We start from the raw sequence: 23,415 nt of genomic DNA on the forward strand, positions 1-23,415 counted from the left end.
TGTCAAATACCTGCACGCATCAACATTCACCTAACATCACAAGTACTCTCCATCTCTCTCACACACACACTCAAACACACACAACCCTCACTTCATAGCATCAAGGCCTATTAATGTCAATGACATGGATTTTGTGAGCCACTTAAACATCCAGATAGAAAAACAAAATACTCTGTAGGAAGAGTGAAACTGTAAATATTCAGAGAGTAGAATAGTTCTGTTTAATGGGTGAATTTGAATGTCTGGAGTTGTCTAAATGTGTATGATTTCCATTTGATCAGTCATATTATAGAAGATCATTATATTAAACATCCTACAGATTACATTCCAATTATATGTCTTTCATACACACCCACACTCTCACACACAGTCCTCATTGAGAAACTCTCCATGTCTTTCCTTGGTTTAGATTTATTGTGAAGATCTATGGGATATATAAGTACACATTCCATATTGAACAGGTCATTACTCTCTGGTAGTGTACCCCACCCATGCACACACACACACACACACACACACACACACACACACACAGAGGCTTCTTATTACTTTTAGGAACATCTACTTGGATTTCCTCTTCAACAGTCTGACTATCGTTCATCACATTGTTCACGCATCTGATTTAGAAAAATGAATGGGACTAGAAAGGAGCATCAAAGGAGCATCCTCTCCTTCTAATATATATAACTATATATAATAGAGAAGATACAGTATATTGGCCAACACCAGCTTATCGTATGTTGTTTTAAAAATGTTGAGCAAATAATGAATGTCTGCTGATATGTTTTTGTAACTTAAGTATCGGAATCAGTATATATATATATCTCAGCAATATCTGTGGTATATTGTGTGAACGGGGTTGTGCCCATCAGGCCAAACAATGCCTTTAAACTATGATATAATCCCAATATATCACCGCCAGGAATGAGATATTGCTTTTATAAAATGGTTACCAAATATGACAATATAGAAATTATAGACACAATCCAATAAAAACTGTTTTAGTAAATAACAATTACATTCATTTACAAGACAGTAGTTCCCGGCTGCCTGCAGTTGCAATGCAATGTTAGTAAATTGCTAAATTAATGTTCAAGCTAGTCAGCGATCTAACCAGAGTTTAATTATTTAAATTAATTTGAACGTTTCCAGGTAAAAACTGTCCAATATCACTAGGGTCAGGTTGCAAAGTGTTTGCAATAACGTTAGGCCTACTCATTTTGTTAGGAGATGTATTGTTTGGTGTGGTGAGTATGCTGCTGCACCTTCTCCGGACACTGAACTTTGATCGCCAATAGTTCTAGAGAGAGGTCTCACATTTGTGCCCACTTACAGACATTATCTCTTTTGCTTCACGGTCCGCATCCAAAACTTTTACACTATGGTGCTGCTGAGACAGTGGTTGGTGTAGCTCTTGTTCCTGCAGATTGCAGGCAACATTTTAACGGTAGCTGCAGAGTGATAATTAAAAATAGAGCTGTAAAAGGCCATAAAACCTCATAGGTTAAGTATACGCTCATTATACCACGACTATCAATCAAATTGTGAGATTGTAACCACCTGTTTTAAAATATAAGTATATATTGTGTAACTGTAACCATTTAAGCCTCTGTGCTTAGAATTTTGATGTAATTAATAGTTTTTTTTGTTTGTTTTTTTTTTAAATTAGACAATCCTGGTGAAAATCTGTGCGTTCTGCTGCTTCCAGCTTAGTCATTCTCAAAGCCTTTATCCAAACAACATACTGTTGTGTATACACAGCAATATTGTGTATATTGCTGTGTGGATATCTGTATGTTTCAGTGTGGAATATGTACCAGCTGTAAAAACAAATCTCCTGGGACAGTTAACACTATCTATCTGTGTACTACCAGGGGGGTTGCCAAAATGTGATAATTCTACACATACTGGCTTCAAAACACAAAATTGTAGGCATGGATTTTCTAACATTAGTATATCCAGTAAACATGTGATCAGTAGGATGTCAATGATAATGAAAAGTTCTGTGGTTTTACAGTACAATATTATTCTTAGTTTGCTTTTTACTGATGCTTTCTGATGCTTGCTCCAGGTCTTGGTTGTGGTGGCAACAACCTAAGTAAGGTAGACTCTACCACAGGTTAGACCCCCCAGTGCAGGACTGAATCATTGTAAGACAGTGCTATCTGGGAGGTCATCATACTGGACACTCTCCACTCCTGAGCTGCATCAAGACATTATGTCCATAGAAATCACAAACAAGGAAAAGCCTTGGTGGAGTCTAACCACTGAGAATGCGCTTTGTTCTGTTTTTTGTTCAGTTGACAGAGGTCAATCATTGGCAGTAATAACAAGTATTTTGTAATTAATTGATGCAAACCAAATGTTTTTTTGCAAACAGGTCTCAGTGGGTATGTATGTCTATATCAAAAGATTCTATGAACAGTGATGCCTGCTTTCATTCAGTTTTGAAACTCTCCGAAATGATTGAACACAAGCATCCTTATGTTTTCAGAGGGTACAAGCCCAAAAAATACATTGTGAATCATGTCCTCATGGGAAGCTAACTGACAACTGACTGAGTGTTATGTAGTGGTCATAAATCACAGCAAGCTTCTTGTATGTATGCAGGCAGGAACACACACATACACACGTCATGGCACTGTGAAGTTAATCAAACGATAATCTGAAAAGCCTTTCCTAAAGTAACACCCCTGTATACACAGCACAGGAAGCAACCTCTGTAACAATAGACTCAAACACTCTTTGTGTGTGTGTGCGTTGCCAATAAGAACTCCTCTGCTGGTAAAAGGAAAAGGTTGTTCCTATCCTGAACGCACACGCAGGAACTCTGATGAGGCAGCAACCAGAAGGAGACAGAGGTCTCAAGCTGTTTGCAAAGCTGACAGAAAGTATCTGCAGGTTTGTGTGTGTATGTGTGTGTATGTATGTGTGTTTGAGACAGTGATGCATTAGTGCTTACTCAGGCAGGGCTCTCCTGATGATGCTGTGAGCTTGTTTATAGACGTCCAGTTTGGACAGGCAGTTGCACTGGGTGTGGTTAGCCACACTGATGGTCACCGGCTTGGTGCCTTGGGTGATCGGCACCGTGATCTCAAACAGCTGCAGAAAGAGAAAGACAGAGATGAGTCAGACAGATACATTGAGGGTGATCATTTTCTGAATCAAGGCACAAGATTCAAAGCACAGTCAGGTGACAGAGTGCCACTTGCAATTTGGTATTTGGCAAGCAGCCCGCTTGCAAATGACCACAATGGAAGTTATAGAAAACACTCTTAGGCCTTCATACATGCAACCTTTGATTCTTCCCAGCATCTGTCATCCACCAGACATTAATCTTTGCTCTGCTTCTTACACTGAGTTGTAAGATTACCTGAAGATGTGATTGTCAGCCAGAAAAAAACATCATCAACACACAGATGGATGATGGCAGCCACAGTAGAACTACCGGACATAGATGCTGAGTGTCTATCGGCTCAGCTAATGATTCCCATATCCTCCACTGACTGAAGTTGATGTTTGAAACATCCCAACTTTCATGAAACACTCAGTCATGATACATGTCATCCATAGCAACAGGGCCAACCCTGGCCTTTCTCTTAGCTTATGAGTTCTCCATTCTTTCATAGAAGTTGCTTTAAGTTGTGAAGTACAGGATGGCCTCTGCCTTTTAAAGCAGATACAGACTGATTTAAACTTGATTACTATACCAATCCCTTCAATCCACAGTGATGGTATTTTATTTCAGCTGTTGCACAAAAGACACCTTGGGCCCTATTTTAACGATCTAAAGCGCATGGTCTGAAGCGCATGGCGCAATTGCATTTAGGATGTGTCCAAATCCACTTTTGCTATTTTAATGGCGGAAAAATGGTCAGTGCGCCAGGCGCATGGTTCAAAGGGGATGTCCATTGTCTCCTAATAAATCATGGGTGTGTTTTCGGCGTAACATGCAATAAACCAATCACAGTGTCATCTCCCATTCCCTTTAAGTGCCAGGTGCACTTGCACCTTGGCGGATTGCTATTATGATGGCGCATTTGCCAAGTAGTAAGAAGGAGCGCTTCTCTGCAGAGGAAATGGATCTGCTCGTGTGCAAAGGGAAAGCGCACGATCCATGACGAGCACACTGGCCTCTGCTGCTCCTGGACCCTCCTGTGGTCAGCCACAGGCCACCAGTTTAACATCCTGTTCATTAATTTGTTGCAAATTTATCTTTGTTTGGTTTTTCAAAAGGTTTATTTATTTAATTACAGCTTTGATTTCTTTAAAATCGTTTTGTTCAGTCATGGAGTAACAGGTCAAATCAGCAGGGTTTTAATTGCTGAAAGTATGGAAACCTGATCGCTGTACTCTCAAAAATGTTAAAGAATATTTGTTAATATTGTTCAAAAATTAAATCATTAATTTTAATCATGTAAAGAATCATCAACACAGTTATCAGGACTTGATCAGCTCTCCAAGGTGCTGATGCTGCTGCTGGCAGCAACTAGAAGCTGTGCAGATTTATTTCCTTCATTAGTTTAATCATTGTTTTCACCTCATTTATTTCCTCATGTGTTCCTCATGTCATCACGTATTGATGCAGCAGGAAAGTCGATCTGTGTCTGATCTGTTATTTAAATACCAATGTGTATTGCCATGATTTGGTCAAATAATTTAATCCATCATTACTGCGATTAGTTAATTCTGATAAATATTGTGACTAAGCATTATGACATGTATTTTTTAAAATATATTAATATACACAATAATAATCTTTCGCATTGTAATCCTTTTATTTGTTACCTTTTGGATGTTTGTCCACTGCTGCGTGTCCTGTGTGTGTAACAAGCAGAGTGTATGTTGTGCACCCGCCTGTGTAGCCGCACATTACTGTCTTGATAATGTGCGCTTAAATTAACAGTGAAACATTGTGCCATTGACTTTAGATCAGGTTTTTGTTGGTCAATAGCGCAATCGCTCTCTGCTGCCTCAAGATAGCAATGCCCCAACAATGCCTGACCGCACCTTACTTTTAGACCAACACGCCAATGGGCGCTCTGATGGGTGCAAGTGCCATTGCTATTTTAACAACGTGGGTGCTGAACGGGAAAATGACAACTGCGTTGATCTCAAAATAGCAAAGAGACTTGTGCTGCGTTCTGCGCCGCTCTGCGCCAGGCGTAAGATAAGGCCCCTTAACTCACTGGACTACGGAGTCAGTTAGATATCTTTACCAACCACCTCAATGCAACATGAATAAGTAGTCAAACCCAGGTCAGTGTTTTGATTTTGATTTTGATTTTGACTTTTGTTTTTGTTACTGATAGTTCAATAAAAAGAAAAAAAGCTAATTTGAGAATGCTCACCCTACATGTAAATTGCTTCTGGCTGGTAGCACCCTAAAGGCTTTCAAGAGACTTAATATAACAACTACAGTAGAGCCTGTTCCTTCCTTTTCTTTGCTTACATGGCTAACAAACACTGGACTAGTTCAATGACTTTCTATATTCAGTACAGGGAGAAATTATTCAGTGGTTCAATCGTTGATAGTGTTTATTTTGGAATCATGTTCCAAGGAATCAACAACAGCATTACAGGCCAATCACTTTTGGACCACACTTTAGAATCTCTTGACAAAATATCTAGCTCTTTAGTTCCTACATGTTCTACTGTCTTAGACAGCTAGTTGTAATGCTCGTACTGGAGCTTTTTTTTTGCTAGAATTTTGTTATTATTGGATGCCAAAGAGCTAAAAGGAGAGTGATATTGCGCATAATGTTCATCAGGTGGAGAGAAACTCAGCTCCAGTGGGTGTCTGTTGAACAAATAATAGGCCACTGCTCCTAACATGATAGCAGTGGTGGAAGAAGTCTTCCGTGGTCTTTTTTATTGGACTTTATTGACTGCTAGAACCTCAACTAATGCAGATCAATGTGCAGAGATGCAACACTTGTACACCAGTCTTCAAACACACAGGCCACTGCCTCAGGTTATACTGGACAATGAAGCAATCATGTTCAACCGGAGAGTGGTTAGCCTGACTAGCTGGATAGCAGAGTCCGAGATATTCTAATGCAGCCATGTCTCAGTGAAGATGAGGGCACAATAGTTTGTCATTTCTCTCTGGGAGGTCAGAAGCAGTCTTAGGCAGTCTAGTTTATTGTCAATGGAGCAGACGTTGGTGGGGAAGGATGGGAGAGTTGGTCAGCTGGGGTTAGCCTTTAGCCTTGCTTTGATGCCAACTCACTAGCCACGCTTCCGCTTCCTCGGCGTCCCCTTGGGCGGTAGTTCTCGTGTGGTGATACCGAGGTCTTGTGGCCTGGTGCCCCCAGCAAGCCGAAGCAATGCAGATTCTCCAACGTATCTCCATCCGGTTGTGTTTGGCATTTCATAAAAATTTTGCAGTGATGACAGTAATGAGCTCAACCCCGCAGTAGGCATCACATGACCACAATATTGCGGTAATTAGGTTATCGTCACAGCCCTATCCAGTGGTTCCCAACCTAGGGGTCAGGCCCCTCCAAATGGTCACCAGATACATTTGAGGGATCATGAGATGATTAATGGGAGAGGAAAGAAGAAAAAACAAAGTTCTGATACACAAATATGTATGAACTGTATGTATATGTATGGACTTTTTCTCTAATCTTTGATTTTTGGTGAAATATTGGATCATTTGAACATTTATCGAAATTAAACCATGTGAGAAGTTTAGAGGGAAAAATCACTATTTGGTGGAGCTGTTAACAACTCATAGATATCTGAAATGTGACCCCGACTACACACTGCTTTTTGTAAGACATCAAAAGACAAAAAGGTTGGAAAACACTGGTTTCATCTTTAACAATGTGTTGTATTTTAAAAGCTTGTTATATTATCTATTGTGTCAAATCTTCATCTGAGAAGTAACTAAAACTGTCAAATAAATGTAGTGGAGTAGATAGTACAATATTTCCCTCTGAAATGTAGTAGAGTGGAAGTATAAAGTAGCATCACATGGAAATACTCAAGTAAAGTACAAGTACCTCAAAATTGTAGTTAAGTACAGTACTTGAGTAAGTGTACTTTGTTACTTTCCACCACTGCATGATAGCTAATGTCAGCATATTATATCTTGTATTAGACTACCCCCTGCCCCCTAGTGGCCACATATTGACACAGCTTTGATTCGGTTTCAAAGGTATGTCATTATTAAATAATCATTCCTTGAGTTTACTCAGTCCCATTCAGTGGGCTGGGATTTCTATTTCAGTCATTACAGGTTGACCATCACAAGAAGTCACTATTTCACACATTCTTTTAACAAGGACGCTTCAACAAGGACCCTTCATCTTGGAGTTGAACCTGATGCTTGAATCACTGGGGAAATCAGCACATCTGAAATGGTACAGCAAATCCAGGAATCCTCAAAACCATCAAGCACAAAAACACCTAAATGAAAACAATGAGTGAGAATCTGAAGGATTACCACTTGAAGAACAAAAAGAGTAATAAGTAGCTGGGCTTCGGTTTTTTAAATGGCACTGATGAAGATGCTTACACAAGACTGTGTTGAATAGAACACGAACCCTGAGAGACACTTCATTCTTTCAATCAGGGAGTTCAACAGCATGAATAGAAACTAATTAGTCTCAATGATTCCTATTCAAGACCCCTAAACAGCTTAAACTCTCTCTCCCACTCATCCTAATGAGGATATCATTAAAGCTGACCTCAGTCTTTTTGACCTGGTAGAGTGCTCACCATGGTTACGGCACACACACACAAAGAAAGCTCTTGGAGATCATGGTGACCGCTGCTGGGTTGAAAAGTTCACCTGTACACATTTCTTAAAGTTGTGGTGTTGTTTGGGCTCATAGAGCTTTGAAAATTCTTCATACTTACTGTAGGCTTACTGCCACTGACTTTCAACAAAAAATACTGAATCTGTTCTGTAGCTGCTACTCAACAACTGAACAAGGGCAATGAAAAGATAAATGTAAGCTTGTTGAGATCTCATAAAAACTTGATTGAACCCTGAGGAGACATTGGTGTGTTGCAGCAACAACAAACAACAAATTGTAATTTCAAACAGAGTGACACAAGACTAAGGAGTTGATTACCAAACCTACCGCAAGTTTCCATCATGGCACTCCTTTAGTTTAGTGGAGTATTTACTAATGCTGTGAATACACACATTTGAATGTATTGCTCCTAATTAACACCTGACGTTGGGCTGTTTCACATTTGCTTTCTGCAAACTTGAAATACTGGTATTATGAGACATCAATAAACATATTACTGAACTGTGTCATGCACTCACTTCGCACAAGAAAAATGGCTATATGTGAGGTCATTTTAGTTTTAAAATACAGTTAGCTCATCAGAAACATCAATGATTAAATTAAATATATCAAGAGATAAGCAGAATTGTAGTCATCAACAAGTTTAAACACATATGTGCTGCATCTGTACTTTGGCAAGATACTGTAAAAAATGATCTGATCTGGAATATGTGTAATTGGCAGCTTCATTCATTAAACAAAGGATGAGATCTGCAGTGATGTTAACATTGCAGAAAAAGTAATACAAACTCAAACAAAAGACCAACGAGAGACAGCAGCGGGATAACAAAAACCATGTGAACAATAATGCTGTTATTGCATTGCTGGTCTTGTCTTTGCCATCTGACCATTAGTTGCCAAGATATCTTGCTCTGGACCACAATGTTGGAAGACATGACTGACCAACTGACGTCATGATCCAAAGACCCCATCAATAGTGCAGCAAAAAAGAACATCACTAATATGAGAAATGTGGGGTATTAAAAGTAACACAGCCAACAATGACAAAACCAGAACACATTAGGCACAATATAGAGAAGTGAAAGAAAGAATGAAGCAGAGTGCCACACGAATATCTGTAGAATGAAAGTCCATGACAGCGCAGGTGTTGAACTAAACCCTTATGCAGAGAACCACCAGACAGAAATAAATGCTTAAAGATTCTTACAGTCAGTCCAACAGTAAATTATACAGTTTAGCACAACTTCTATAACCTGCTAAGTGTTGAAACCTCTCAGTGCCTGCCAGCTGCTTTAAGGCACTGCCAAAGCAAATCAGTACAATGAAACTTTCAGGATGATGAAACCAACCGCAGGAACGCTGTTAACAGAAACAGCCACATTTGACTCCTAACCTTTCCATGCGTCTATTATGAGACAAATTATTTTCAATCACATTCAAAAAGTCACTTGAATTTAGACAAACTGTAAATTGTCTATCTACTCTGTGATAATTGGAATGACGTACTATGTAACCTATGTAAATCTGTAAACTCTGGCCAGTAGTCTGAGACTGCAGCCAAAAACAGCAGTTAGGAAAAACTAGCAGAGTAAAAGAATGTCTTGTGAAACCTCAAAAACACTGTGGCTCAGCACCCAGAGCCTTGTTACTACTGCCAGACGAAAGCCTCTCAGCTTCAACCTTGGCCTCAATTTTTCTTACCTCAACTGAAAGGTGACATGCTCCATGAACGCTTTTGATTTTGTGCTCTGAGAACTGTTCAGACACCATTGTCCAATTTTCAAAATATGCAAACATCAATCTGAAAACAAGGATACCTTTTTGGTCTTTTTTTAACTGACTTTTTGGTGGTGTTTGCTTTTCCAACAATAATGGTGTGTTCCAGTTGTCTGAGAGGGAAAAAATGGCAACACAAAAGCGTGTAACAGTCAAAGATCATGTTCATATAAAGCTTATTAATGTGCTGTGCTAACAGCTCTTGGCTCCTCAGCTGCACTCTCACTCCAAAAAGACAGTATGGCTAATAAGGACAGTTATTTTCTTAAAAAATGATCTAATATTGTTGTTTATTCAATATGTCATTTTTTACCTGCCTGTAATGAACTTCAATTCCCATAAGCACTATAGACCATCACAGGTTGAACATCACAGGTCAACAGAAGAGACATGTATGAGTCGAGGGGTCACAGATAGGTCAGCTGTAAAGACAGCAGGACTGAGAGGGCCTAACGCTGTAGAAGTTTTAGACAGAAGAGATCAGAGCTTCACAGTTGGAAAAATTATATGTAGATGTGAGTACTGATGAATATAACGGATGTTGGTGAAACCAAATTATGATGACTTAAGTACCCATGCTGCTACTCTGGTAAATTTTCATGGGAGCTGTAATTTTTCCGTATCCTCCCAAAGTAATCATTGTTTAACTTAACTAAAAGCAAGTGCTGTAGTGGAGCAAATGGGTCTTAGAATATTGAAACTAATCTCAGGACCACGCTTCATTTTTTCAGAAAGACAGATTAAAGAAATGTTATATGAGAGACTGCAGAAAAGTATTAAAATAAGCTGACAGAAACATCCCCAAAATCATCCTCCACTTATGCTAACACATTAGCAAACACATTAGCATTCACTTGGGGTTATGCTTGTGTCCAACTAATAAATGTTGACTTCACCAAATTCTGAGAAAAATCTCTTTTTGTCTCTTTACCTGAGAGATATTTTCTAAACAAGCTACTCATTAACTTTGTCTGCCATTTGGTGCTATGTAGGCAGCATACAGTGGGGCTATTTGAGCTGAACTTGGTATAAATGGCTTCCTACCACATTTGATAAGAAATTTGCAGACCAAAAAAAAACAAAGCAGCAAGCTAATAGTAGCTAAATAGCTTAATAGAGCTGGGTGATAATTCTTTATGATTTTGGTAGTATGAGAGACCCCTTTCACATCATACAGAATCATTTGAACCCATGTTAATGTCAGCTGTTTATGTTGTGTCAGTATCTACTCCTCTCCTGCTTCCGTAGTGTTGACGCATGTACACTAACACACAAACACTCACCCAAGAGGATACGCACAAAAATGTATTTGCACATGTTGATCGACAATACACCAAACACACACACACACACATCCTTGATGTATTCTGCCCACAGTAGACTTCCTGCTCTGATTGAAATCAGCTTTAACAGCTCATCTAACAAAAGAGCTATCAGCCCAAACTGCCACTGCCAGTTCATTAAATTGACACTCATAGGAAATGAATAAACCAGCTGAGCTGAAACAATAAGCTATCACACACTGCATGAGCCAGTCCATTAACAACAGCTACCTGGAAATGAACAAAGCAGCTGAAAGAATTTACCCACTGTTTCAAGGCATAGCTCAGTGGGGACTGAGGTGAAATAATCCATTGTAACACAAAGGGCCCATAGTTAAACACAGACAGTGTCTTATTTAAAACTGCGACATCATAATACCATTTTTATCAGATGCAAGTCCATGTTTTGCGCTTCTACCTCATCTACCACCCGCCAACGTCGAGGTTGTTTGATTTAGATCAGGTGGCACAGTGAAACATACTGTTGTGGTTGCTTTGCAGAGATGCAGAAAAAAACCTCTCCAAAATCACATGCACACACACACACACACACACACACGCACGTTGACCTGGCTCACTTTTGGGGACATTACATAGTAGCGCTGGGCGATTAATCTAATGTTACTTTCAGTTACGATTTTGGCTTCCAACGATTATGAAAACAAGATAATCAAGATAAAATGATTATTGTGCCACATTCCATTTTGCAATGATGCTCTCATTTTGTCTTGTGTTATAAATCCAGCGCATCCCTTTCCTTTACAGCAGTGCACCCCTCCCTAAAAGCCTGGGAATCCACATAGTAAGCGAGACGTAAGCAGCGCGTTCAATCCGTTCAATCCACACCGACTCCGACCTGCGTTCAGCATCTCTGTCCAGAGCCAGCCAGGACAGCCGCCAGACAAACTGCCTTCAACAGACTGACTGACAGCAAACATTTACTGAACCAAAATAGTTTTCATTTCTGCTCCACCAGAAGAAATCAACAGTATTTGTATTTATTCACTGTAGCCAGTGAGGGGAATCTGCCTGTAGTGAAACAGGCAGCTCACAGACAGACTGAGAGTCTTGATATTTCAACTTATGCCATTAATAAGTTCAAAACATCTCACAGCAGGATGATTGTTTGATTTAAACAGCTGTCTGTACAGATTAACAGTAATATGTTTCTGAAAACATTTGAGGCGAGAAATAGGTAATGCACTAATAGAATCTTGATCAATATTTGAATATTTGTTTCATGAGCTGTCGGCTTTCTTTTTTCCAACTTTATTGAGTAAACAACACATTTGTTTTGATCTGAGATGGTGCTATAGTGCGAAATCTAGTGGCTGAATGTCATGTATTGCAACTTTAAATTCAGTGTTAGTTTGTTAGAATCAAACCATTAGCATTTCCAGCTCCTTTTCCACTGTTTCTAAAAGTTGTCTCAATTTCTTACCACAACAAAATAAAGTTGTATCATCTGCAAATAATATAGTTTTCAATATTTTGGAAACCTCATATATATTATTTATGTACAAAATAAACAACAGTGGTCCCAACACTGAGCCCTGGGGAACTCCACAAGTAACCTTCAGTAGTTGTGAGCTACAGTTATTTGCACGTATTGATACCTATTCTTCATGTAACTGTTAACCAAGAGAGTGCTACCCCTCTAATTCCATATCTTGTAATTTCTTCAATAAGTCATGGTCGACTCTATCAAATGCTTTTTTTGAGATCCAGGAATACCCACACTTCATATTCTTTATTTTCTATTGCAGTTGCAAATTCTATGAGTGCAGACGAAGTTGTCCTTTTAGATCTAAACCCATATTGCTGATCACACAGTACATTATAGATTGTTGATAGGTCTTCTAATCTTTTATAGAATACTTTTTCCAGTATTTTAGAGAACTGTGAAAGTAAAGAAACTGTAATTAGAGAGTACATGTCTGTTTCTGGCCTTATATATAGGTATGACTTTAGCGGTGTTCATTTTGCTTGGAAATACACTAGTTTGTAAAGACTGATTACAAATATGTGTAAGAGGTTTCGCCACACACTCAATAATATTTTGAACAATGGACATATCAATTCCATTCCAGTCTGTAGACTTCTTATGGCCTTTACACACCGGGGATGTTTTTTTTGCATGTTAATATATCTTTTTGAACTGTTGTTTTTGTCATGAGTACTTTCACACAGAACGCAAATATTACAAGGTGAGAAAGAGACATTTTTTTCAGAATGAGGTTGATTTTTTCTGAGTTTTCAAAGAGCAAACAAAGACATCAATCAGTCACAAAGTCTAATCTGCACAGACAGCTGTTTATTGCAAAGGCCCACATGGGGTGTTGAATATCCCGCTTTATGTGTTATTTACTGTATCTACATTGATTAATCAGCTCCCAGTCTGTCTGTGAGCTTGGCTTTTTCACTGCAGTCAGGCAGGTAGGCTCACTCACTACAGTGGGTGGGGAAATAAAGCCAATGAATCAATATTGATTCCTGTATCATGTATCATCATATGCATCTACACCATATATTTATAGATACAAACACTATTGATTTCTTCCGGTGGAGCTGACATGAAAACTGTTTTGGTCCAGTAAGTTTCTGCTGGCAGTCAGCCTGGTGAAGGCAGTTTGTTTGGTAGCTGTCCTCTCAGCTCTCCAGGAGCTGCAGCTGACAGACAGCTGCTTCTGTGGACAGAGATGCTGAATGCAGGTTGGAGATCATCATCATCTGTTGATGTTGAACACAACGTGCAATTAACTCTTAAAAAAGACCTTTTAAAGAAGACCTAATAAAACAAGACTGGAATAAAGTGTATGTGGAAGATGTAAGATCATCATGATCATCAGTGATCATCAGTGACGTTGATGATGATGTTGATGATGTCAACATCATCCATCAACCTTTGTTCAGCATCTCTGTCCACAGAAGCAGCCGTCTGTCAGCTGCAGCTCCTGGGGAGCTGAGAGGACAAACTGCCTTCACCATGCTGACTGACAGCAAAATGTGTTTCTGTTGCAAATTTTTATCTCTGCCAGAGTGAATAGTTTTGATGCGAAATATTCGCAGGTATTCGCAGGAGTATTTTGCATTTTCGTGTTGTTTATTCGTCACAGCCCAAGTGCGTAAAGGCCTTTGTTCTTAAATGTTTTAAAAATGTCAATGATTTCTTTTTCATCTGTTCCCCTTGGTAATAGTTTTACTTTCCACATCAGTAGTATTAGTCTTTGCAATTTCCTCAGCCAAACCAGGACCAACATTGACAAGAAAATTCCTTAAAGTCACCTGCAACTAAATCCATATCATTAATACCTTATTGACCGGAACATAAGACAACCCTGATTATAAGATGACCCCCCCTTTTTCAAGACCAATTTTTGGAAAAAGACTTACAACTTGGATTAAATTATTTGCCTTTTACTCGCAAAACTTTTATTGCACTTACAGTAACATAATGAATGTAGTTAATTGTCGTCAACTCGAGTACTTCACCTGGTTCACTGTTTCTGCTCCGCTCCATGGAGCACACACACACACACACACACACACACACACACACAGTGCTCAGCCCTGCCCGTGGTGAAACAGAGGAGAGAGACTATTGTTACTATTGTTACTATTGTTATTTACCTAATTTATGTGCACTTGCTTCATTTCAGCACAATGTGAGGCTCTCTACTGCATGCACTTTTTCCAGACATATTTCCAGGAAAAAAAAACCCTGTTTTATATTCAGACCAATATGATAGTTGTATTATTCTTTGTCAGGAAATGATTTGCGTATCCTATTTCTATAGTTCCATTTTTAATAATATAAGTCAATACTTTCCATGTATTTTATATATTATTTGTTGTCCTCCAACAATTACTGTAATAGTCCCTTTTGCTACTTCTCATAACGCTTGTCAGTTTGTTTTTATATGGCTTGTATTTGTGTTCTACTTCCTTTGCCCTTTTCTGTAAAAATTCTTTATATAATTGATTTTCTTCTTGCACATGTTTTGTATTCCCTTCGCCACGGCTTTTCAGCACATTTCTGTTTCAATACTTTCTTTACTAGATGACATTTTTTTTCATAGAGAGTACTTGTTATGGACAAAAATATCTCATAGGCTTCATTTACATCTTCCACATAGACTTTATGTCTAATTAGGTTGTAAGTTTTAACATCCCTGTTGGTCCTAATACAGCTCTGAATGACTGCACCGACAGATAAGACTGGCAGATGTTCACTTGTGTCATTTATAAGTAGTCTACTTACTACTTTCTACTTTAGTGTAGCACTATGTTGTTATTCTAGTTGGCCATGTAAGTGAGGAATATAGACTCATACTGTACATTGAGTTATTGAACTCCATGTGAACACAATACAATCTACTATTGTATTGTGTTCACATGGATTTAAGAAACCAATATTGAAGTTAAACCAAGTCTCAGAGATCGCTGTGAATTTCTTATCAAGTTGTTTTAAACAATGTTGGCTCTTTAAAAGGTTTGTATTGAGGCTCCTACTATTGAAATGTATTATTGTTATTACTCCTTTAATTTTCACATTTCTGGTTTGCTGCTCAGTAGTTGTGATCACTGGTACTTGTCCAGTTCTGCAACCTCCCTGATGACCAGCACTTTTGCCTCCTCTGGTTATCCATTCAATTTTATGAATACCTTGCAGTTTGCTTTCCACATCGATTGGATTTTGTTCTGTTTTCTCAGGAAGTCTGCCCTCCTGGCAATTTCAGAATTTTTCTTTGTTAGGTGTTCGTTCACGTAGACACATGATCCATTCAGGTTTTTCCCTTGTCTGAGCAGTGTGTTTTTCTCTGCTTGCAAAGCAAATTATTATAGCAGGTTTCTCGCTTTTGTTTTTTCAGGGGAGAGGATGACACAACTCTAAATCATTGCTGTCCATGGATATGTCTTTGTTGTTAAAAAAGCAATCACCTATCACTCAAGGGAGTCCAGTTCAGTGGGCTCTCCAACCTCCGTTTGGTCTCCAACCCACTGACAATAAAGTCATTCATGAAGGAGTACTGCTCCAGGTCTGCCACTCGGCACTCCAAGAGGGCAATGCTCTTATCCTTCTTGACATGTTGTCTTTTCAGTTCCTTGATCTCTCCCGTCAGGTCCATTATCAGTTTCCGTTGTTTAGAGATAGTTGCAATCTCTTCCAACATAAAGTTGAGTGATTTCTTTATGTCCTAGACTTCCTAGTGTTTAATTGTACAAGTCTTTTTTGGTGGCATTTTGTTCGCTTAGCAAAATGTATGCATGAAAGGCCAAACAGAGTCTGCAAAAAATACGAAACAAAGTTTCGACAGTAGCCAACAACATCAACAAGGCCAGGCTGGGCACAGCCAAGCTAAGCTAACTAGCCTAAGCTAGCTAGTAGGCTCACCGGTGACGTTCGCTCAGGTCTGTGTTCTTGAATTATCGTCTCAATCCAGGTGTTGGTCAGAGCCAAAATATATCCAAATTTTGAGGGAAAAGACTGTTGAAAAGCTGAGAAACAGAGACATAGATACACAGCAGAACAGCATTACACCAGGTGTCAAGCAGCTGTTTAACTTAACGATTTATTCTCTGCCACAGCACCTTGACCTTAGATGCACAGACTTCAGGTTTTATGAAAACTTAAGTGCTGTCATAAGGATTTGTACAGGTGGTTCTTCAACCATGTAAATGGGAGTCTTCAATTCATGACTAATTAATGACAATTTTTTTAATTTAACAGAAATATTGGCAAGATGCAGTGCCCCGGTAGCCAAGTGGTTACTATGCATGCCTAGGCTAGGGACCCTTGTTGCATGTCATGCCCCGCTCTCCCTGTCTGCTTGTCTAATCAGCTATCCATTAAAGGCAAAAAAAAGCCCATCTTGTCTGTGCAAGAGACAATAGCAAAAACACACAGGTTTTACTGTAGTAGATGTAACAGTGGTTTGTATATATATCACTATCTTCCAAAGTAATTGTGCGCATTTTTATCTGTCTAGGATTTTGAGTGTCTCCTGAAATATATATTCATCTCTGCCCTTGGAAAACATGTTTGGGGTACTGTATTCATACGGGAGTTTGCATTTTGGCACTGTGCCTCCTGAAGAGGAACAGTTTTCTCCTCATAGTGGGTGGCCCATTAAACTTAAAGGGGAGCCGCTGTCATTGGGTCAGTATGGAAACTGTAGTCCTCCCACTAATACAAGTATTCAGTCTGTTTTAACATCTCTTCGACACTGCACCTCAATCACGTCTCTGACTCTGGTAATCATTACCAGTGGTAATGATTTTGCTCTTAGGGTTATGGTTAGAAATCAAAGGAGTATTTTGTCTGTTGAGCATCAGCCCACACACAATGTTGAGTGCAGGTGTTGTTACATTATCAGACATGTTGCTTTATCCATCTTCATTCTGTGCATCTTCACCAGGCGCATAGCTGTGTTTGGAATGTTAGTGAGGCATGTCCTCACTTTGTATGAGTGTTTTGCACTCAGCTCCTCATCCAGCTGCAGGAAGACGTCATGCTGGGTGATCTTCCTCTTCAGGACATGTTTATAGAAAACATGTGCTCTGATATCTACAACATCCAAGATTTTGTGAAACATTGCTCTGGATGAACAGCACGCAGCAGCACTTACTGTACACCAAAGTAAACATTTGCAACTTATCCAAGACATCAACACCAAAGTGCTGCTCGCATGCCTCAGCTGTTTTGTGTGAGACGTCATCAGCTTCTGTTGCAGCTTTGTGCTCGTCCAAGTGATTTATAGTTTTCATAACAGTGCTGTTGAATCAAGAAGCAAATGTCTGTTTATGTGCCCTAGGTGGCAGGTCTTTTAGCTGCCTGCTCATTGCTCCCAAAAGAGGACGATTTCCATCTATTTCTTTTATATGTGTACACATTATGGACAGTTAATCAAAGCTGAATCCAAGCATTACCTCCCCAGCTGCTTATAAGGTTAATCTCTTGGCCAAAATTTATGTGGAACGTATTTTATTTCGAACGATTTAAGTTAAAATATCTTGTGGGTAAAATTTTGTCCATTTTCTCTCCCCTTGGGAAAGCTTAGGTTTAGGTTAAAATGGATTTTTTTTATACTGTGTTTAAATGATTGTAAATGTATGTTTTTATGAGGATTATGTTAAATGAAAATCCCTTTTTGGAAACAGTGTTTACATAGGAGTAAGATGATCTGGCTCAAAAGCATTTCAATTGGCTGAGTTACTGGGAACCAACCCAACAATACTTTGACCAGACAGCCTCTCATAATGGTGTGCTGCCTAAGCAACACTGTGCTACTGTCTTCAATATGCACTTGCTAGTTTCTCATACATCTCATCACCATACGTCTTTCATTACATTCAGTAGAAGTCACTTAGTGGTTTGGAGCAGTTCCAAACATTACCACACATTCACTATATGGACCACATAATATTTCCTCTTTAACTATTCCTGGCCTCCCTGGATGTCTCTCTAACAGGAAGATGGAATGAAATACATAGATGCCTTCATTGTCTATAAAATTGAAATACAGAACAGAAAGCATGTGTTTGCAGTGCATGAAAAGAGCTTTTATCATCTTTTTTTTGGGGGGACCAATTTTTAATGAAGTTTAAGATTACGAATTTGGATTAGACGTAGAGGCCAATGTAGACAGATCACACAAGAAGCAAAGGAAAGTTAACAAATCAGATAAATGTGCACACTTGGGCTAACATTAGCTATTTCAGCTAAATTATGCTAACACGGTAGGTAACATAATCATGTTGCATTAAACTCACTGAAATATTATGACAATTGTCCGACTCAGTGCGAGTCCTGGAGCTGGGGAGAGCAGCAGGTGAGCCAACTGTCAATCACAGCTGTCAATCAATGGTCACATGACAGACATCAAAGCTATTCACTTCACTTCACTTCACTTCAGTTCAATTCAGCTCAAATAACTTTACTTATCCCAGAGGGGCAATTTGTGAGGCAGGCATACTAAAAGGAGTGTTTGCTGATCATGCAGTGAGGTCAGAGACTGGAGGCAGTGGCCTATGATTTTAGAACAGGTACACTGTATTCTAGAGGCGCTTCTTGTTTTGGATTGTGAGAATGTGGAACCAGCAGATGAATGATAAGGTTATTATGCTTTCGATGACACCATAAAATTGACAAACACAATGCCAAAAACTAGCTGGTTTCCACATGAGCAGCGCCAAGCCCACTTCCCCACCTAGCTATTACAGATCTTCAATCTTATTAATGCAGCAATAATTTCCAAAATGACCAGCAGCATACTTATTAGAGGGACTGAATTTAGAGATTGAGACCATAATGACTCACTGAAAAAAATGACTGACTAGGTATTTCTAGAGAAAAGTTAAGGTTTTTTGAATGAGAGGCAGTTGGAGCATCTAGTGGCCGTCGGTGGCACTTTCAGGTTCTTCAGCATTGGTTTCAGCGTAAAGCTGTGGTAATTGCTGCTTGGTTTGCAGTGAAGTAAGGTGCATTCATGTTCCACACATGATGAACTGTAAAAACATCAGTGATCCCCTGACTTTTCATCTAGTACCATTAATAGGTCCAAATTTTAATTTGTACAATTATTTGATTTGTGACCAAAACTAATGACATTCCCACCAGCCTCAGCTGTACTTTGTGTTTAATGCTAATTAGGAAATGTTAGCATACTAACACACTAAATTAAGATTGTGAGCATAGTTAACATTACCTGCTGAATGTTAACATCATTGTGAGCATGTTACAGCAATGATGTGAAGTTTTTTGTCACAGAAAGATCTCAGTTTATGAAAATGGCGCTTTGTGCCATCTTTTGACTATTAAGAGCTTTTTTAACATTTGTATTTTTATAGTGCAACAGCTAACAGATATCAACATTCATTGTCTTCAACTCAAAAACATTTAAAGTGTGGCCCCTTGAGGCTTACCTTGCAAGGCAACTGGATTCGCAAGATCACAAGATCATGTGAGAATCCATCTTTTCAGGCATCAAGTTATGCGCTTGTGTCTGAACCACCAGTGGTTCTGACCAATCAGCGTCCTATGAAGATTCTTGTGTTATCTTGTGATCTTGTGAATCCAGCTGCCTGGCAAGGTAAGACAGGGATAGACAGATAGATCATCCGATCACCTGCCAAGTACTTTTTGAAAGTGCCTGTCCTTTTCCAAACAGTTACCAGGGATGACTTCTCAGATGGTTCTGTGTAACAAACCATCTGGTGCATCAGGTTACCTTGAGGCTACAATTAATTACACCACAAAATATGAAAATGTTAATGGAGCAACATAAGGCTATATACTAACATTTGCATTTCTTAAAGCCTTACTACCAGAATGGTAAAAAAACTGTTAAGTTTGTCTAGAGGGTGGCACTTCAGAGTTCATCCTGTATTTCATCCTGCCATTTTGATACAAGTGTGCGATGTAAAATGTAGTTCTTTAAGTCCTTTCATGCCTTCCTGTTATACTGAAACTATATTAAAGACTCAAAATTAACTTGATTGATTATTATTTTACAGTGACACAAAAAGTCACTTTTAGGCTCAGTTTAAACAAGCCGGGTCAATTCATTTTTCAGCAGTGATTAACGGTCACACACTGAACAGGAGGAGCCCATAACTGAGAGAAAGAACATGCTGCAAAACTCAGCCTGACCACACAAACACACACACACACCCACACACACACACACAGTACTCCTCTGGTCAGACCACATAACAGGCCAATTAAAAAGCAGACCACATGCTAGTAACTCCTTCTCTTTAACCACAGTTGTACTCTGGAGACCAGTAGACACCCACACATACACATTTCATTCTCTCCCACTGCAGTTTAACCCTAAATGTCTCTCTCTCTCTCTCTCTCTCTCTCTCTCTCTCTCTCTCTCTCTCTCTCTCTCTCTCTCTCTCTCTCTCTCTATCTCTCTCTCTCTCTCTCTCACACGCACACACACACACACACACAATCATTTATATTATGTTTTTCTAACTTTCTCTTTGATATGCATTTTTTATCAGGCAAAGTAGTGATTATCTACGAAAACCCAACTTTTAAAGCAATCATGAGTGTGCTGGATTAGATTAATGGGTCATTGTCACCAGTAATATCAGTCGTTGGCAGGGGGCGGTCATTCAAAAAGTGCTGCAGACATCACATTTGGTTGTGGCCGATATCAAGTTTGTAGTAGAGCTATTTGGCAGTCCAGCCATGAACTTGACAAGGATGACAAAATATACAATTTTTCATGTTTCGCTGTGTATTATTTGGTAAGAAAAATGTTCTTAGCCTATATTTCTGTCATTTAAAAAATAAACAAATGCCATTTTACCTTCAAAATCACGATGTTGGTCGAGTAGCCTATGGAATAAAGCATTGTAGGCTAGTTTTGTTTGTGTAACGGTAAACAAACAATGATGAATCGTATAGCTCCGGGAAACCAGAGACCACAATGATCAATTTCTCTTTCACTGTCAATGTGGAATGGAACAGATATTTGCTGGGAGCTTTAGTATAGCGGTTGCTGTAGGGAGAAGATCAAATCCCAATCTGCAATTGGTTGCTGTTAAACTCTGCCCAACTTCAGCTTGTTGCTCTCAGTGCTTGCATCGCACCGCTCACTGCTGCCAAGGCGTCTGAAGCCCTTTGTCATCAGTTTTCATTGAAAATGAATGACTGCCAGCTCCTTTTGTCGCATATGAATCTTTGGGGGTGAGAGCACAGTAAAAAAAAAACGCACCTTCCTGCCGCCCAAGGAAGAAAAAAGTTGCAGTGTGCTTCATTCCGCTCACTGTGGCAGTTGTGTTGATGAACTCTGAGGCATAAATTGTGAAAATTCCATGGAGTTGTTGTTTGGCAGATGTCCAATTTAGCTATCTGAGGCTCATGCTAACACTAAACTAGCATCTTCAGCAGAAGCAGTGAGCAGCTGCTTGGCTAACACACGCCGAGAGCTGAGTGTCAGACAGCAGAGAACAGTGCTACGATGCTAACATCCAGGACAAGCAGGACTCTAATTACACATTTACAACAAAATCTACACAGTGATAAACTATATAAGCGACACTGCTTTGCTCTGAGTAGAAATGCATTTTAGGGTGGGCAGTAAATGAACTGATAAAGTTATAGTGAGAGTATTTTTGTGTCCCGGGACATCTGTCCCAACTGAGCAGCTGTTTCCAGCAGCTGGGCTAACATTAGCTACAGTGAACAAAACACATCACTCCATCATGTAGATCAGGTATGCAGATTATTATATATTAAACCAGACTTAAGTCTGTCTTGGGGCAACCTGTTTCACATTTATACAATAGTTACAGGTTATTTATTTTAAAGGTTGCAGCAATTTTGATTAAACGTTAATTAATTATTAGATGGGCCCAACACCTCTACTCTGATCTATTTAATATCTAATGAAGGTGGAAACTGTACAACCATTTGCTGTATTAATACTTTGGATTTCATCTGGCCAGTTGAATAGATGGTGACAGATAGGAGTGGGAGCTCCTTAATTTTAAATTAAGTTATTATTTTGTTATTTAATTTATCATTTAAGTAACTTGGTGTTTACTTTTTCTGTTCTTTGAAATTATTATTAATCTAGCCTACTCCTATTTTGTGTTGAACATAGGTCATGTCAGTGGCTAACATGGTTTTATAATGGAAACATCCAGCATATTTCATCAATTGTTAATGATTAACCAATAATTGATTGTTAACAAAGCTGACTATCGATTTAAGAAATTGCTTAAAATTTGCATCCCTATTACATACTTTTGTCAAAACTGTTCATTTTATGTTCAAAAACCTGACATGACACAAAATTACTGTAAATTCAACTGCAATTTGCTGCATTCTGCTATATCTACATTTAAAAAGAAATAGAAAAATAATGCGTAAACTCCTAATTAGGACATACAACACATAAAATTAATTTTACCATTTGAACTGTAAGCATGTTAGAAGAAGAAGAAGAAGAGGAAGAAGCATGTGCTTACAGTTTTGCTGAGGTAACCAGTGGAGATATTTCTGCACTGTTTGTCTTCAGAGTGGCAGCATCCTCCACATCTGTAGACGGACACACAGGGTGGTTTATAGAAGATGTTGGTGGGAGCCCCGAACTCCCTGCCCACGTCGACACAAACTTCCCTGGGCATGCACTGAGTCTTCTTCCACTCCGACTCTATACCTGCACACACACAGAGGAGTCAGACCACCACCACAGCCAAACTGGAATCTATTGTGGACATAACTTCAAGAAGGTGGCAAAAACTGTCAAATCTGTCAGTTGGGGAGGTCTATTGGCCAGATTTGACAAAAGGATAAGCATGCATGAAAGCACTCTAAGTTGTTTCCAGAGCATGAGTTCTTTAAGCTTAAATCTGTAAAACCACAAATTTAGCTGAAATATGTTCATACCTGCCTTTTTTAATTTTATGTTATTTTATAAACCTCCAGAAAGAGACACCTGTCCACAAGGGGTTCCTTGATGTTTATTGTCCCTGTGCACTCTGTGTTACTGCAGGTGTACCTTGAACTCCACTATACTATGCAG

At 39.1% G+C, this 23,415-nt stretch overlaps 1 protein-coding gene across 1 annotated transcript in view; it reads right to left on the reverse strand.

Annotated features, from left to right (window-relative positions):
* vegfc (vascular endothelial growth factor c) overlaps positions 1-23,415 on the reverse strand; it is a 101,520-nt gene that overhangs the window by 27,619 nt on the left and 50,486 nt on the right. The window contains exons 3-4 of the mRNA XM_042388926.1: positions 22,859-23,049; positions 2,963-3,102 (exon numbers count right to left, since the gene is read on the reverse strand). Coding sequence (XP_042244860.1) covers positions 2,963-3,102; positions 22,859-23,049 — 331 coding nt within the window. The remainder of the gene's footprint in view (positions 1-2,962; positions 3,103-22,858; positions 23,050-23,415) is intronic.

The sequence above is a fragment of the Thunnus maccoyii genome, chromosome 2 (assembly GCF_910596095.1).
Source record: "Thunnus maccoyii chromosome 2, fThuMac1.1, whole genome shotgun sequence".
In the NCBI taxonomy this organism is placed as follows: domain Eukaryota; kingdom Metazoa; phylum Chordata; class Actinopteri; order Scombriformes; family Scombridae; genus Thunnus; species Thunnus maccoyii.